The sequence below is a fragment of the Pteropus alecto genome, unplaced genomic scaffold (assembly GCF_000325575.1).
Source record: "Pteropus alecto unplaced genomic scaffold, ASM32557v1 scaffold111, whole genome shotgun sequence".
In the NCBI taxonomy this organism is placed as follows: Eukaryota; Metazoa; Chordata; class Mammalia; order Chiroptera; family Pteropodidae; genus Pteropus; species Pteropus alecto.
Genome location: NW_006431915.1, coordinates 6710432 through 6724712, shown reverse-complemented (window position 1 = coordinate 6724712; position 14281 = coordinate 6710432). Strand labels below are relative to the sequence as shown.

Below are 14281 nucleotides of genomic sequence, written 5' to 3'. Positions count from 1 at the left end.
AGCTGACCTGTTGCTTGGCTTTCTCAACACCTCGCGCTCCCAGTTTTTCTCCTACGTCTATGATTGCTTCTTCTCCACAAACATCCAAATGGAAGACTTCTTTGGGGCTCTACTCTGGGTTGTCTTCTTACTTCGTATTCTCTAAGTTACCTAAGGAACTTTCAAAACTTCAAATTATCATTTAAATTTCCAAAATTGGGTTCTTGATGCCCGAAGTCTGCTTTCCTGCCAGCCTTTTCCATCTCATTAGATGGAACCACCACTCACCCAGGGTAGAAATCAGAGTCACCAATGTCCTCCCTCATCTTCCTTCCCCCACTTCCAATCCACCAGGCTGTACTGATTCTACCTCTACAATTGCCTCAAATTCATCCTTTTCATCTTTCTGCCGCCACTCCTAGTCCAAAGCACTTGGATGACTGAATTAGCCTCTGAGCCATTCTCCCCACATCCATTCTTGTTCCCTCCCATCTTCTTTCTGCCAGGTGGCCAGAGCAATCTCTTTGAAGGGTAAATCAGAGCACGTCATTTCCTGCTCAAAGCTCTGCACTTGGCTTTCATGGCTCTTGGGATAAAACCCAAACATTTTACCATGGACCACAAGGTCCTGCATAATCTGGCCTTGCCAACCTCTCTAGCCTCCAATCCCTGCCACTAACCACCCTCCCTACTCTATGCTTCAGCCCCAGTAGCCTCCACTCATGCTCTTCCCCCTTTCTCAGCCACACGAGAACTGTTGATGATTATTTAGTGATTATCTATTTCATATTCTCGTCCACTAGACTGCAGGCTCCCTGTAGGGATCATGACTCACCACGTATCCCTCTGTGACCAGCAGAGAGCCTGGCATAAAAGAAATACTCAGAAAGCACTAGTTTAATGAATGAATGATCTGTCAGAAGGGTGTGATGCTACTAACCAGCACTACTGACCATCCCGATCCTAGTGCTGCCTGTTGGCTGACCTCGAAGTCAGAGGCTGGCCATCGCCATGTTGTTGTGCTGTAGTGGTCCATGGTGGGGGTCAGCTGTGGAGTCAAGGCTGCAATCCGGAGTTCATATGGTCCTCGGCGGGCTACCTCCAAGTCTTGGCTCTCCTCTTGCCAGTTTTGTAATACAATGAGTTTTGTTTTAAGTACATTATGTGCCCCTCCCTGTAGAGCCCTGGGGCTCATGGAAGGTGGGAAATCACAGTGTTTGGAAGTTCCCACAGAGCTTTCCCTTAGATGGTTTGGATTGAAGCTCACCAGAAGCTCCAGATGTTGTATATCAATCAGGAAGAGCTTAGAATCTGAGGGACCTAGAGCTCAGACAAGAAAACAGAGGGCCCCAAGAAGACATGAAAAAAGTCACAGATCCAAGACTTCAACTCAGAGTTCCTAATTCCTATTATTATTTTATCTACGAATATTTTTAAACAATGTAATGATTTATGGAAGAGATAAAGAGGCTCTGGAAAGGCAGAAGATGAGGCAGCTAATTCTGCTTGGAATTAGCTAACCTGATCTTGAGATACAGGAGTGAGTTCATCCTCAGGCAAAAGTAAGACAGAAAGAGATTCCAGGAAAAAAAAGAAAATGTATTGTGAAAGGACTCAAGTTACATGACTGGATCAAGCCTAGAAGGAGAGAAGTTCCCTTGGGCCATCTTTCTCTGCTCAGTACCACTTGCTGATGCCACAGTGGATAGAGCCTCTCATTCTATCTGCGATAAAGAGGTGCCTAGAGCCCTCCCCACTGTTTGTAGGGAGGAGAAAGCACATCTTTGCCCCATTCCAGCTGCTCACTTATAATTCTCTCTTGTAAATTCTTACAGCATTGTGGCCTATAAACAAGCCTCGTGGTTGAAATATGCAGACATCACAGAAAAATAAAGGTGCTGACCTGCAGGAGCTGGAAATATCAGCAAAGGCCAGACCCCTCTGAAGACAAAGAAAGAGACCAGGAACTGGTGACCAAAGCAACCCACTGCCCAAGAAACCTGAGTTTCAGCGAGAGTCAGCCTCAGAATGACCTGCTCTGGCTCAGGGTCCCTGGTGGGTAGGGGAAAGCTTTTTCCTGGTGATGGACATCAGCTTTCAGATGGTCCCTGTTAGGCAGACGTTAGGTTCTGCAGGCAGTTGAGTGGGAACTTTAAGGGTTACATGCAAGCGGCATGCACAGCCATGCCAGATGCTATAAGGGGCTTCAGATAGTAGCCGCTTTCCTCCCGGAAACTGCCTTACAGACTCCAAGGTATACCTAAGCTGGGTGTGGTGCCAGGAGTCCCATGCGAGAATTCAAATCAAGGCACACATTTTCAACAGCCTGAAAGGAATGTGGAAGGGATGTTTTGTATGAACTGCCAACAGTGAACATCAGCTTTTTTTTTTTTTTTTACTAAAATAAAACCTTGGAAAAAAAGTTAGCTTTCTTCCTGAGGCCTTATTAGCTGTGAACACGCAGAAGAGATTTAGATCTCAGGCTCTTGGCTTCAAGGTAGTTTTGTTGTCGTGGTTACTATTGCTTTTAAGAAGCAAATATCAAGACCTTTTCTTTAATGGAATATTAAATTGAATACTTCCCAAAGTGAGTGGTGTTGGTGAGAGAGGAGAGAGGAAATATGCTAAGAGCCACTTCATTTTGAGATATTTTTACTCCCTATTTTACCTACATATATAAAAGCAGACTTACTTCCTAGTAAAATCAACATTCATAGTATGTGTGTGACTCATTATTTCTCAGTTCAGAGTCCCTCTATTAACTATAGAGGGTAAAACTTAAAGCTAGAGAATGCATTTAAATCTCAGAGCATTTGGGCTCAGAAGGTTTGTATCTCTGATCCCTTGCAGCGAACGGACAAAACTTTTTGGCACATCTACTAAGGTCCCGGCACCATGCTAGGTGCTGAGATACAGCAAGCACATGGCCGTTCCTGCCCTAACAGAATGTCTAGCAGGCAGAGCAGACAGAACAGAAGGTAGTGATGTATCCGATAATCAATGCTAACATGGAGAGTAGGGAGGGCTTCTCAGAAGTGGCACATGATTAAAACTGGAAGGATAAAGAGTTACCAAGGTCAGAAGCTGGGGAACATTCCTGACACATGAAACAACAATCTGGAAGGCCTGAAGGTGAAAATATCATAAGATAAAAGAATTCAATGTGAAGAGAGCAGAGAGAGGGAAGGAGGGAGGGAGGGAAGGAGGAGGGGTATCAAGGGGGATTGAATTGAGAGATGGGACTGGGGTGGTACGGAGGAACATCACAAAATCAAGCCTTCAAGAAAAGTTTCTCTCTAGAAGAAGAGGGGATAGCCATTGAAAGGTTTTAAGCAGGAACATGGAATGCTTATCTTTGTATCTCAGCAAGAGCAGTGAGAATGAATTGGTAGAAGAAGGTATGAGAGAGACTTGCAGAAAGGAAACAAGCAGAGAGACCCTTTTAGTAATCCCGGTGAAGGATGATGGTGGACTGACATTGGGCGAGAAGCTATGAGGATGGAGAAAAGTAGATGCACCGGGAGAAATATTTGGAAGCCAGAGGTCAACAGGAACTGGTGATGGATGGACTGGAGAGGGTAAGGTAGCTGGAGGCAAGAATGACTGAGATTTGGGTTTGGGGCAACTAGGAAGAAGGCAGAGGCTCTCACTGAGACAAGCAACATAAACACGGAAGTTGAGATGGGGAGGATGAGTTCAAGGCCACGCTCCTATCTAAACTCTCACCAATACGCTCATTCCTCTTGACTTCTTCCCTCCCACCCCAGTCCCTGACCAGTTCCCCAACCTGAATGAATCTATGGCCTCTTCTTGCTCCTGAAAAGCTTGCTCTCAATATCTAGAAAAATGCCCTTATTTGTCTAAATTGACCCTGCCATAAACTTCTGGGTTTTAACCTGAACTGAGGTCTCAAAGCCCCAGTATTGGCTCCTTTGCAACCCCACCAGTCACTAGGGTAGCAGTTTCAAACCTTTTCTACTCTCCCCAGGTCACCATTTCTTTGAACAGATGTTCTAACACAGGGGTTCTAAAAGTGTAGTTCCTGGACCAGCAGTATCAGCATCCCCTGGGAACTGATAAAAATGCAAGTTCTTCGGCTCCACTAGAATCAAACTCGAGGGGTGGGGCCCAACAACTGGTGTTCCCACAAGCCCTTGTGCCTAAGAACCACTGTTCTAACCTATGGTCCTTTTTCACCTTAAAATGTTTCCCTGAGTCCCCATCCTCCTCTTCCTGCATCCTGAATTCTTGAGGCCCCAAAAGCAGTGTCCTTAGTTCTCTCCCCAAGTAATCTAGTTTACTCCCACAGACTCCAGAAATCTCTTTCCAACAACCCAATCGACACCTCCATTTGGATTTCCTCAAACATAAATCCAAACCAAATTCTTCTTTTCCCATCCCACTATCTAAACTCACTCCATCTTTTATATTTTTCTCCTGATGGATTTCATAGTTCACCTCCTGGTTCCTAGACTGGAAATCTCCAAGCCTTCTCTGACTCCTTCCCCTCACTATAGTAATCTCTCAAATCCATCTCCCTTTCTATACTTCTTGCTACTTTTGCAATCTATTTTCATCTACTCCCCAGGCCTTCAGTCTGACCACAATCCTCCAACATACTATCGCCATCATCTTCTTAAAAAGAAAAGTTAAAAAAAAAAAAGTACATCTCACTTTTAAATTTTCAATGGCAAAGCATCCAGGAAGAATTGCTATGGGAATGTTCTTAATATTTAAGTTGGCCATATTTAAACAAGTAATAGGAAGAGTCTTCCCATAAGGGCTAGTATACAATGAGCACCCAACAGACACCTGGGTGCTCTGTACATATTATTGCTAGTCCTATCAGCAACACTTCAGGGAAGGCATGTCTTTATTTCAAAGGTCATAATACTGGAGTTCAGAGAGATGTGACTTGTGTAAAGCCACATAGCTGGTAAGTGAAAAGGCTGAGATTTGATCCCAAGTCTCTCTCCCTTTCATCCCACCTTGCTGCCTCATTTCGTATGACTGCAGACCTGTATTAATGATGTCTACTATCAGTAAGCCAAGTTTAACGCCAGTTTAAGTCTATTTCCAGTACATTGCCGCCATTCGGTTAAGCTTAACAGCATTCTGGTCTCTAATTTGCAACACCCTATAGCACTCTAATGAAACACAGATACTTCTTTTTTCTTTGCAGGTTTTTAAATGATATCATAGCAGTTAAAAATTAATCAAGAAATGACTGGCTCTGATCCAGAATATGAGGTCATGCTTTGCTGCGGGATGCAGTAGGAAGAAATCCTTGATGTAATTTCCTAGGCTTGCTGGGATGGTTATGTACAGATACCAGGTAGTTTCTCATTTCCCCAAAATGGTGCCAACTTTTGGATGTAGGAGACGATAAATTGAGGATAAATCTATAAAGAAGGGGAGAATAAAAATAGTTCAGTTACATTATGTTCCTGTTGCTCCATATATCCTGATTCTTGCAGGCAAACTTCAGAGAGAGAAAAAACAGTAAGAGGCACACAGGTTTTCCTCTTATAAAAAGGTACAAATGAGAACATGACTCAAGGTAAAGAAAGCATCTTTTATAGGTTTATTAGTCCATTAAGTTAATTGAGGTAAAGAAACCTTTTTAAATTTCCAAGCTAACATTTTATCAAGCAATACAAATTCTTTTGTTTACCTCAAAATGTAACACTAATCTCATAGTAAACAACAGACAGAATTTTTTATACACAGATATATGAAAAACAGTGGACAAAAACCTCGTGCCAGCATCAAAAAATGCAACAAAAACTTTATACTTTTACAATCTCTGGGTTCCCTAACGAGGGGAAAAAAGGTAACATTCTTTTAAAAATTTGGTAGCTTCATGAAACAAAGACTTCGATTTGTAAATAAATCACTTTCTCATCGACACACATCCTCGAGCACTTTTTTTTTTTTTTCACAGCTTTTGATTTGGCTTAATGGCAGCATGGAGAGAAGAGAACACATTTACACAGAGGACTTTATCAGTACCTCGAAAGGTTTTTTTTTCCTTTTAAAATTTTCAATGTAAAGAATGATTTCTAAAAATAAGTCCGTAATTTGGACATGACCTAAGCAAAAATTTTTATCTCTTTTTCAACAAGTTAAAATACAAGTTAGAAAGTCTGCTGGCAGTCGATTTCATGGGAATATATCTGGCGTGCATCATTTCTCAACGCACTCCCAACTCATAGACATCAAGGGAGCAGGCACACAGAAGTACAACGGACAGGGCGTCTACTGGACAGGACCCACACCTCAGAGGAGGTGTCCAGGTGAACGGTGCTGACTGTTAACAGCTGCTGGTTTATTTGATGAAGGCCCAGCTGACACGGGCATGATGTTAACATACCGATTCCCATTTTTGTTTGCAATCTACTTTCCTTTTCCGATTTCTTCACTGAGGAAAAAGCAATCCCCCTTTCTTCTTTCTAGTATCGTTTGTGACTTGAGGGTTGTTCTGAGACTGTGAACCAGCCTGTCAAACAGGGCTGTTGACAGGTATTACCTGCTTTCACCCAGCCTGTGGGGCACCCAGAATCATGCAGTAAGAGGGAGGCGCTGCCAGGAGAGGTACGTGTACAAGAATCACTGGTTTTAACAGTAAAAGCTCTGTTAAAATGTACTAAATTACATGAGTCAACACAATAGGTTTTATGTTTTTGGCATTTCAACCTGTGGAGAATTTCCTTCTGAAACACGCTGCTCTGAGGCCCCACAGTATCTTTTTAAAAACTGTTCTGCAGAATCAGGGTAAACCTTTAATATTGTCATAATCTATAGAGCTTTTTGTGTCTATGTGATTTGTCGATGCTGATACCATATATTTTCTACAATCAAAAGTGTGCCAAAAGGCACTAAATTAATCTTTCACACTTTTAAACAACGACAACAACAAAACAGTTTCGTGGTCCCTGTGTTTCCTTACATTATCAAAAACATCATTTGGCAATAGCAATATTTAGCTCTCTCCTCCCAAAAGGGCAGCCTTAACTATGAACCTCACTTTCTGGCTTGTTTAAGAGGACTGAGGACCAGCTGTGTTAGACTGCTAGTATTTAGGCTGAACAACTGATTACATTTCTGAAAACTCTTTTTATCCAGAATCTAAAAAACACTAGTTGAAGAATAAGGCATTTGAATAGGTGTTGACAAATTCTCGAAAAGAAGAATTAGACTTTTAACAGTCTATGGCATTTTTAAAAGTCTGGATTTGCTGCTTTTCAAGTGCTAAATACACGGAATGCTTAAACATGAAAAAAAAAATGTTACTGGTTTGTTTTTTTTTTTTCAAAGCACTTACTTACAGGCTATCTATAGTAGTAAAAACCACCTGGATTACAATTTTTCTGCCACACAAAACGGGGTTAAGACAGCCATACCCAGAAAGCATTTCAAACATATGACTAAGGACAGTCAAACCCCTATAACAAAGCCCCTCCCTTCCTTTTCTAGCACAGTCAGCCCTGCTCATGCTCTGATCTGCGCAACTGTGGGGAGAACAGATATCCTTCAAACAGAAGGCTAACCACCTCTTCAGTGGGTTGATTAAAAAAAAATGGGTTTCTGGTTTATTCACTGAATTTTAAAAACCACGAGGAAGAGGACAACACAAATGCACCCAGCTCGATCTGTAAGTCTGGCCCAGGGGATGACATTTTCCTCAAGGTTACTGATAAATGCCACCTGCCATGAGCATAGAGAAAACATAAGGGGAGGACACGTCCAGTCTGTTGCCATCTTGAGGACTTTTGAAAGTGAGAGGCAAATCCACATTCCCAATATAATTTTTAAAATGGAGATGGCCAAAGCACTGTTACCCCAACCTTAGAATTAGATTACCCAGTTTCCACAGGCCTTTAAAGCAGGCATCTGGGAAGGTGAAGTCCAGGCTGGTGTGCCCCTCTGACCATAAGCAGCCCATCTTCTGAGCAGAGGCACCCGTTAGGGCAGCTGGAGTAGAATCCAGCTCTAACCCATCCCAAGACCCAAACAGGTAGAATGAAACAATGAATCACCACTCAAGGTAGAGACCTAGGAGGTCACTCTGGACCTCGCTCTCTGTCTTTTCTCACCAATCAGGATAGAGTATAGAGAATGACTTTTCTGCAGTCCAATGAATGGTACCAAAACAGAGCCAGGTGCCCATGATGTCAATGCTATCAAAGGCAGGGCCAAGTCACACAACCTCTGAGTGATTCTTGGGCTGATACCACTCTAAGAGAGGAACTTACAGACAGCCCCGTGGCCTGCGTGCCCTCCTCCGAAGTGCGACTTCCTGTCATTCCATCATAAAAGGCAGTCTTGCAAGAAATGGGCAGTAGGTGTTCACTTAGTTTCTTCATGTGGATGGCAACTGAGAAAACACATTCAATTCAACATATAGAACACACTCTGGGTATGGCTGAATTTTGGCATGAAGACAAACTCATGTTACATTCACCATGATCTCCAGCGTTGTGCTGGGTTTTATTTTAGCTAAAGAAAGGTATCTGGTTAGTTCAAGGAGCAGCACAGTGAAATACGAGCCAATCACCCCCATAATCGCACTTATCCAAGTTCACCAGGAATTATTATTAAGTCTTATTGAAGGAGAGAGACCAACCCCAAACCCGGCAGTGTAAGATGTTCCCTCCATTAGGAGCAGTGGTTCCTTGATTTGAGCAGAGTAGCCTAGAATCTTCTTGCAGATCCACCACATGGTAAGGAAGAGCAATGTCTATATCCGCTACAAATCACAACCGCTCTCTTCAACATCATTTGCTCTCTAAACTCTGCTCAGCTTCCAGGAATTCTTTCTGCCTTAGCCTGGATTTTTAATCTGGGTAAATGAAACCTTTCACTTCCCAGGAAAGTGGACTTTCCACTCCACTCATGTGTGCTCAAGCTTCAAAACCTGTCCATGTCTGCCTGAGGTAAGATGCATCTGCAAGCAAAACTCTCCCGGAAAATAAATATGAGCAGGAGTCAGTGATCTCAGCACCACGACTTTGCAGAACCAAAAAGGATGTGGTGACGGAGCCTCTACAAGGCAGTCTTTGGCACAAAAGTCTCTGGGTTACAGTTCTCACAGGGAATCCCCTTTGTGCTGATGGAGATGTGGAGGAGAATGCTTGGGGCTGTTGACCCTCAGGGGCCCAGAGGAGCCCTGGGGGTGGGGAGGGCTGAGATCTTCCTTCACTGCCTACTGTCCCTTTCCCTCTGGTCCAGCCTCCTCACCTCATCAGATGCCAGCCTACACCATTTCTCCAAGGCAGTCTGGTTTTCCCAGCTCTGCTACCAGTGGCATGAAGGAGGATAATTTGCCTCGTTCCAGCCCACTCTGGTATCTTAAAGCACCATCACGTGGGGACCAACCAAATAAAGACAAAATTCCAAGATGCCCGAATCCCTTTTGAGCCAGTCTTCTGCCTCCAATAATGTGACTGTGTGTGCCGAGAGTTGTCCTTCAGAGCAAATTCCGAAAGTCTCCGAAGAACCCAACTCCCATGACACTACGTGTGGGTCAAAAGTCCTGACCTTTCACAAAGTTGCATTTGTGAAGGAGGATAGTTTAAAGTCACATTTTTTATTTTGTGTAATGACTACGTGCCCCACTCCCTTGCCCATATGTCCCAGGAACTTGATTTTTTGAAGTGCTACCTTTTTCCCCAAATAACCCTTATACAGAAATGTCCCTGGGCTTTGGCGACTAGCAGCAGACTAGACTCTAGTCTTCTTATAATTCCTTCCATAGTTATTTCCAAGTATATGTTACACTGGGCAACGTTTTTAAAGCGCACATCCCATAAAGCAGGCTTCACAAATTCCCAAAGATGAGCATTCGCTCCCGGGTCAATCTAGTGTCTTCTGTCAAACAGCAATAGAGGGTCATCAACCCACTATTTGATATATACCCTGATTCTGCCAGAAAGCTGTCAGGTTGGACCCAGGCATCCATACCCATGTCAACATAATAGTTTAGAGGTAGAATGAAACAATGAATCACTACTCAGGGTTGATGGACTGTTCTTCTCCTCTACTTCAACAAATCATTTCTAATTGTACCAAAGTGAAAATTCACATCAAAGGGTTTAAGAATGGCACAAATGGGGTCTCACAGCACAGTCAAGTACCAATTGATGTAAAAATTAAACTTAAATTGTGACTTTTTCAAACATGATGACATAGAACCAAACTAGTTGTTGACATAGAACAGCATAACAGTGGTGGCTGACACAAGGTCAACTCTGCCGTTAGAAGCAGAATGAAGTGACTTCAACATGCTGCACATTGACTGGTATTTGCACATATGGCAGTGTCTCAACACAGCTGTTTTATTTTTTAAAAAAATACTATCATTTATTTGAGACTCAGCTTTATAATTTTATAGAAATGAGCCATGAATGAAAAAGAACACAAATATGACATATGTAGCTTCATTTCAGGAGAAGGAAACAAATGAGTTGGAAGATTCTTTTTTTTTTTTTTGGTCTGCTTGTTTTGTGTAGACTTGAAAAGCAAACCTGGTAATAGTTTGAAATAAAGACTTTAGATGCAGCCAGCAGTCCCCAGGAATTTGGCTGCAAATTGAGACTTTAGCTTAACTAGAAGCAAAGAGTTCGCTGTTGCACTTGTCATCTTGGAGGCCCAGCCAGAGAGTGACTTTTCTCTCTGACCAGGAAATATGAAGGGTTAAAGCACTTCATGTAGGACACTTCACACTGAGTTTATGAAATCTCGACTGTGTCAATAACGACATACCAGCCTCTCACCAAAAGGTTGCCCAAACATTCGGTGGACATAACATGAAACTAGGAATTTTTGGTGAGGTCAAGGCAATTGCACAAGCAGACGTGGGAGGCGGGGCTTGGTATCTGCCCCAAAACCTCAACAACCGGGGAGCTACTCTGACTTCAAGACGATGGATATTGCCTAAAAGGCCTAGTCTCTACTCTGATGACATGTGACAAGCAAAAGAAAAACACTGAAGGACTTCACAGAGAAAAATGCACCTTTTTTCATTTTACAGAAGAACAGTTTCCAATCTACTGCATTCTAGTGTCAGAAACAAGTCTGGGGAGCACTGCCCCCTCAGCTCCCCGAGGCATCGCATAAGGACAAGGACACTAGCTTGCTCACTCCAGCACAGATGCATTTAGACACTGATTTAAATTGTCCAGAAACCACAAAACAGGGGTCAATCATCACGAGCAGGCAGCAGGCCACACTCACAGCTACAGGCCACACTGTTCAGTAAAGACTTTCCACGGAGGTGCCAACACCTCCTTCTAGGCTGAGACAAGCCACTGTCGACAGAGGTCAGTTTCAGAGCCACCATGTATCCAACAGAACGCAAGAGCTGCCTTCTATCCATGTCTTCTTCACGTCCCTCAAAAGTGGGACCTGGCTTCTCTTCCATGACAGGCAACTCCGCTGTTCCAAAACAGGAAACTGTAACGAGATGTCAGAATGTCAGCTGAGGGTCGTCTTTGTCCCTCGGTTTCAAATCTTTGTAGTGTTCCATTTCGGAAGTTCCTTCACCACACGGAGGTATGCTTCTTTCGCTGAGAGATGACTATAGCCTTACAGACTCCATCAGGGAATAAATAATAATTGAAAACAACTGTCAGACAAAGGAAGCTGGGGAAAAGAAAGAAAGACACGAGGAGATGTTTCTGTGGTTTTTCTCAGTGCCGCCTCTCTGGCACTGCAGGGACATTCCGGTGTAGGGAGCCATGCCCTGTGTAGGTAGAGAGTCTCTGTCCCAATAGGAAATTACTTGGCCTCTTGTTTCTCCTGCAGTAGTGGAATAATCGACTCCCACGCCATGAGGCACTGAAACAACAACACGCACACACAGTATCAGCATCGAGTTTCGGATTTCAGAATCGGCTCCCTAATTCTGCTCTAATCTACCTTTTGTCAATCCTGCTGGGTCACCTCTGTCTAATGACACCAATGTGTTATCCATAACTGTTAGAACCAGGGGCAATAGCAGGTGTTTGTTTTGAATACATCACTCCATCTCTACCAAAGACAGCAGCGCCTCTACAAGGCCTACGCGCACTGTCTATATGGCTCATGTCTGGTGAGTGGAAAGGAATTCTTTCTCTTCAAAAAGCAGAAGATATAGCAGGCTACATACCCTTGATGAGGCCCTAGGTTGTCAGTCAGGATGGAGACATGACTCCAGATATGGGTACTGCATGCATGAGGATGTAAATCATACTAGAATGAGCCAGCCACCTGTTCCGAGAGGGTGGAAAACTCACTCTTCCTCACCAATCTCAGATTTGCCTGTATGGGCCACACCTGGATCTCCCAAAAGGGGAAAATGGCACAGGAAATGCTACATTTACTGAGTTTCATTATGTCCAAATGCTGTTGTGGATTTTACATTCACTATCAACTAGTCCTCACAATAACTCTGTGAAGTAGAATTATTATTTATCTCTCACACACACATTTCATAGATGGGTGAAATGGGACTCAGAGAGATTAAATAACTTTCCCAAGATACACAGCTAGTAAGTGGTAGAGCTCATAAAACCAAAACAAATGTTCTTTCCACGACACCAGATCCCTGTGAAGGGCCAAGAACTTAGATGACTCTGGCACTCTTCTCAAGAGCAACCTGCTTAGCAGAAATGGTTCTCCCTTTGAACGGTCTTTTGCAAAAGAAGGACAAGGGAATCACACAAGGTCCGTGTTAGAAGCAGCCCGGGAGTAAAACAGTCCTCTGGGGAAGGGTTCTGAGGAGGTGGGAGGAGAGAGAGAATCCTCAGGCAAAGCCAGGGAGAGAAGTGGTGAAATCCCCCTCTGTTTCCCTTCCTTGGTGACTCTGAGGTTGCGGAAGAAGCTAGACTCAGGCCCCCGCCCTACATGAGGAAGCCTGGGGAGCTCCCAGGAGTCTGCTTTCAGCAAGACAGCCAGGGCAGGATCTGTGGCATTCTGGGCCCTGCTTTCTCCCTAGCCCATCATCTCAGATCTGGAGGGGTCCTACTTTGTCGGTGATGAGGAACCAAGGCCACACCAGCTTTCTTTGTGGTCCTCAAAAGCTTGATCCCACTCTGAAGCGGTAGAATTCTTGTATTAACGAATTGCCTCCACTAGACCGAGGGCTCCTTAATGGCAAGAGTCCTGCATGTTGTTTAGTAATGTACAGCCATGCCTTGCACACAGCAAGCACACAGAAAGCATGTTACATGTATGCAGGAGCCATGGCCAGGGCCCAAGACAGGGACCCTGTTTGTGATAATGGGAATTCATGAAAAAAAAAAAAAAAAACCACGACTGTTTTTAATAGTTTTCCTTTGTAAATCTACATACGTTTATTTTAGGTTACTTAAAAGTAGCATTGTAAAGTCTTTTTTTCCCCCCCAAAACAAACAGTATTCTGATAAGGGGTCTACAGTTTTCACCAGATGACCAAAGGGATCCATGGCACAATAAAAGTGAAGAAACCCTATATATAGAACTGTAACAGGCAGTTCTTTAAGCTGTGACCCCAAAGTAACACCAAAGCCTCCATTAAAGTAACCCAAGATCACATTAAACGAACTCCGAAACCTCCATTAAGTAGGGGCAGCCCTGTGCTTCAGGCCCGACTGACTCTGGGAAACAGCCATCAGGGCCGAAGAGCCTGGAAGACAGAACGGCTGCTGCCATCGGCAGTGAGTGAAGGTGAAACCCCTGTGGGCACCTGCGGGGTCCCTGCTCCTAAAATCAGCCCCACATCCAGCACAGCTGGGCGACGACGTGCAGGGGTTGCTAAGAATAAACACATAAAGTAAGGCAAAAAGGTGGGACCGGCAGGATCCCTGCTTCTGGGCTTCAGACAGGCATTGATGAAAGGTTCCCGCTGCCGGAGACGCCTCCTTAAGGAGAGAGCCGCGGTCTCGTCGGCACGTGCGTTACCTTCTCATAGTACTGGATGTTCTTGTCGGCCATCCCCATGAGCAGCTGCCGGAAGTCCTGCCTCTTGTTGTTCTGCCACCTCTCCATGTCGGCCTTCAGGTCAGCATTGAAACACTCCATCCGATCCTGACACTTCTCAACATCCGCTGGCACCTGGAGTGGGGACACGTAAGTGGGTACTTTGTATGCGTAACTGGTTTCTCACGCCTCGAGCTCCTCCGCTCGCTCGTTTGTGAAGGGCCAAATTTCTACATTAAAACGCCACAAACACACTCTCTTCTGGAGGCATTTATTTGAAGGCAGGGCCTAGGGTTTTCAGGTCTAAGAAGAAATTCTGAAAAAGACTACCATGACCCAAATCTTCTTCAAACCCATCCAAGCA

At 44.1% G+C, this 14281-nt stretch overlaps 2 protein-coding genes across 2 annotated transcripts in view; one reads left to right on the top strand and one right to left on the bottom strand.

Moving 5' to 3' along the window:
• Positions 1-2679, top strand: part of SLC46A2 (solute carrier family 46 member 2) — a 9483-nt gene extending 6804 nt beyond the window's left edge. The window contains exon 4 of the mRNA XM_006906129.3: positions 1815-2679. Coding sequence (XP_006906191.1) covers positions 1815-1872 — 58 coding nt within the window. The 3' untranslated portion in view covers positions 1873-2679. The remainder of the gene's footprint in view (positions 1-1814) is intronic.
• Positions 2680-5540: 2861 nt separating this feature from the next.
• Positions 5541-14281, bottom strand: part of SNX30 (sorting nexin family member 30) — a gene marked incomplete at its 5' end in the record, with an annotated part of 96638 nt that continues 87897 nt past the window's right edge. The window contains 2 exons of the mRNA XM_006906114.3: positions 5541-11817; positions 13900-14052. Of these exons, the coding sequence (XP_006906176.1) occupies positions 11758-11817; positions 13900-14052 (213 nt within the window). The remainder of the gene's footprint in view (positions 11818-13899; positions 14053-14281) is intronic.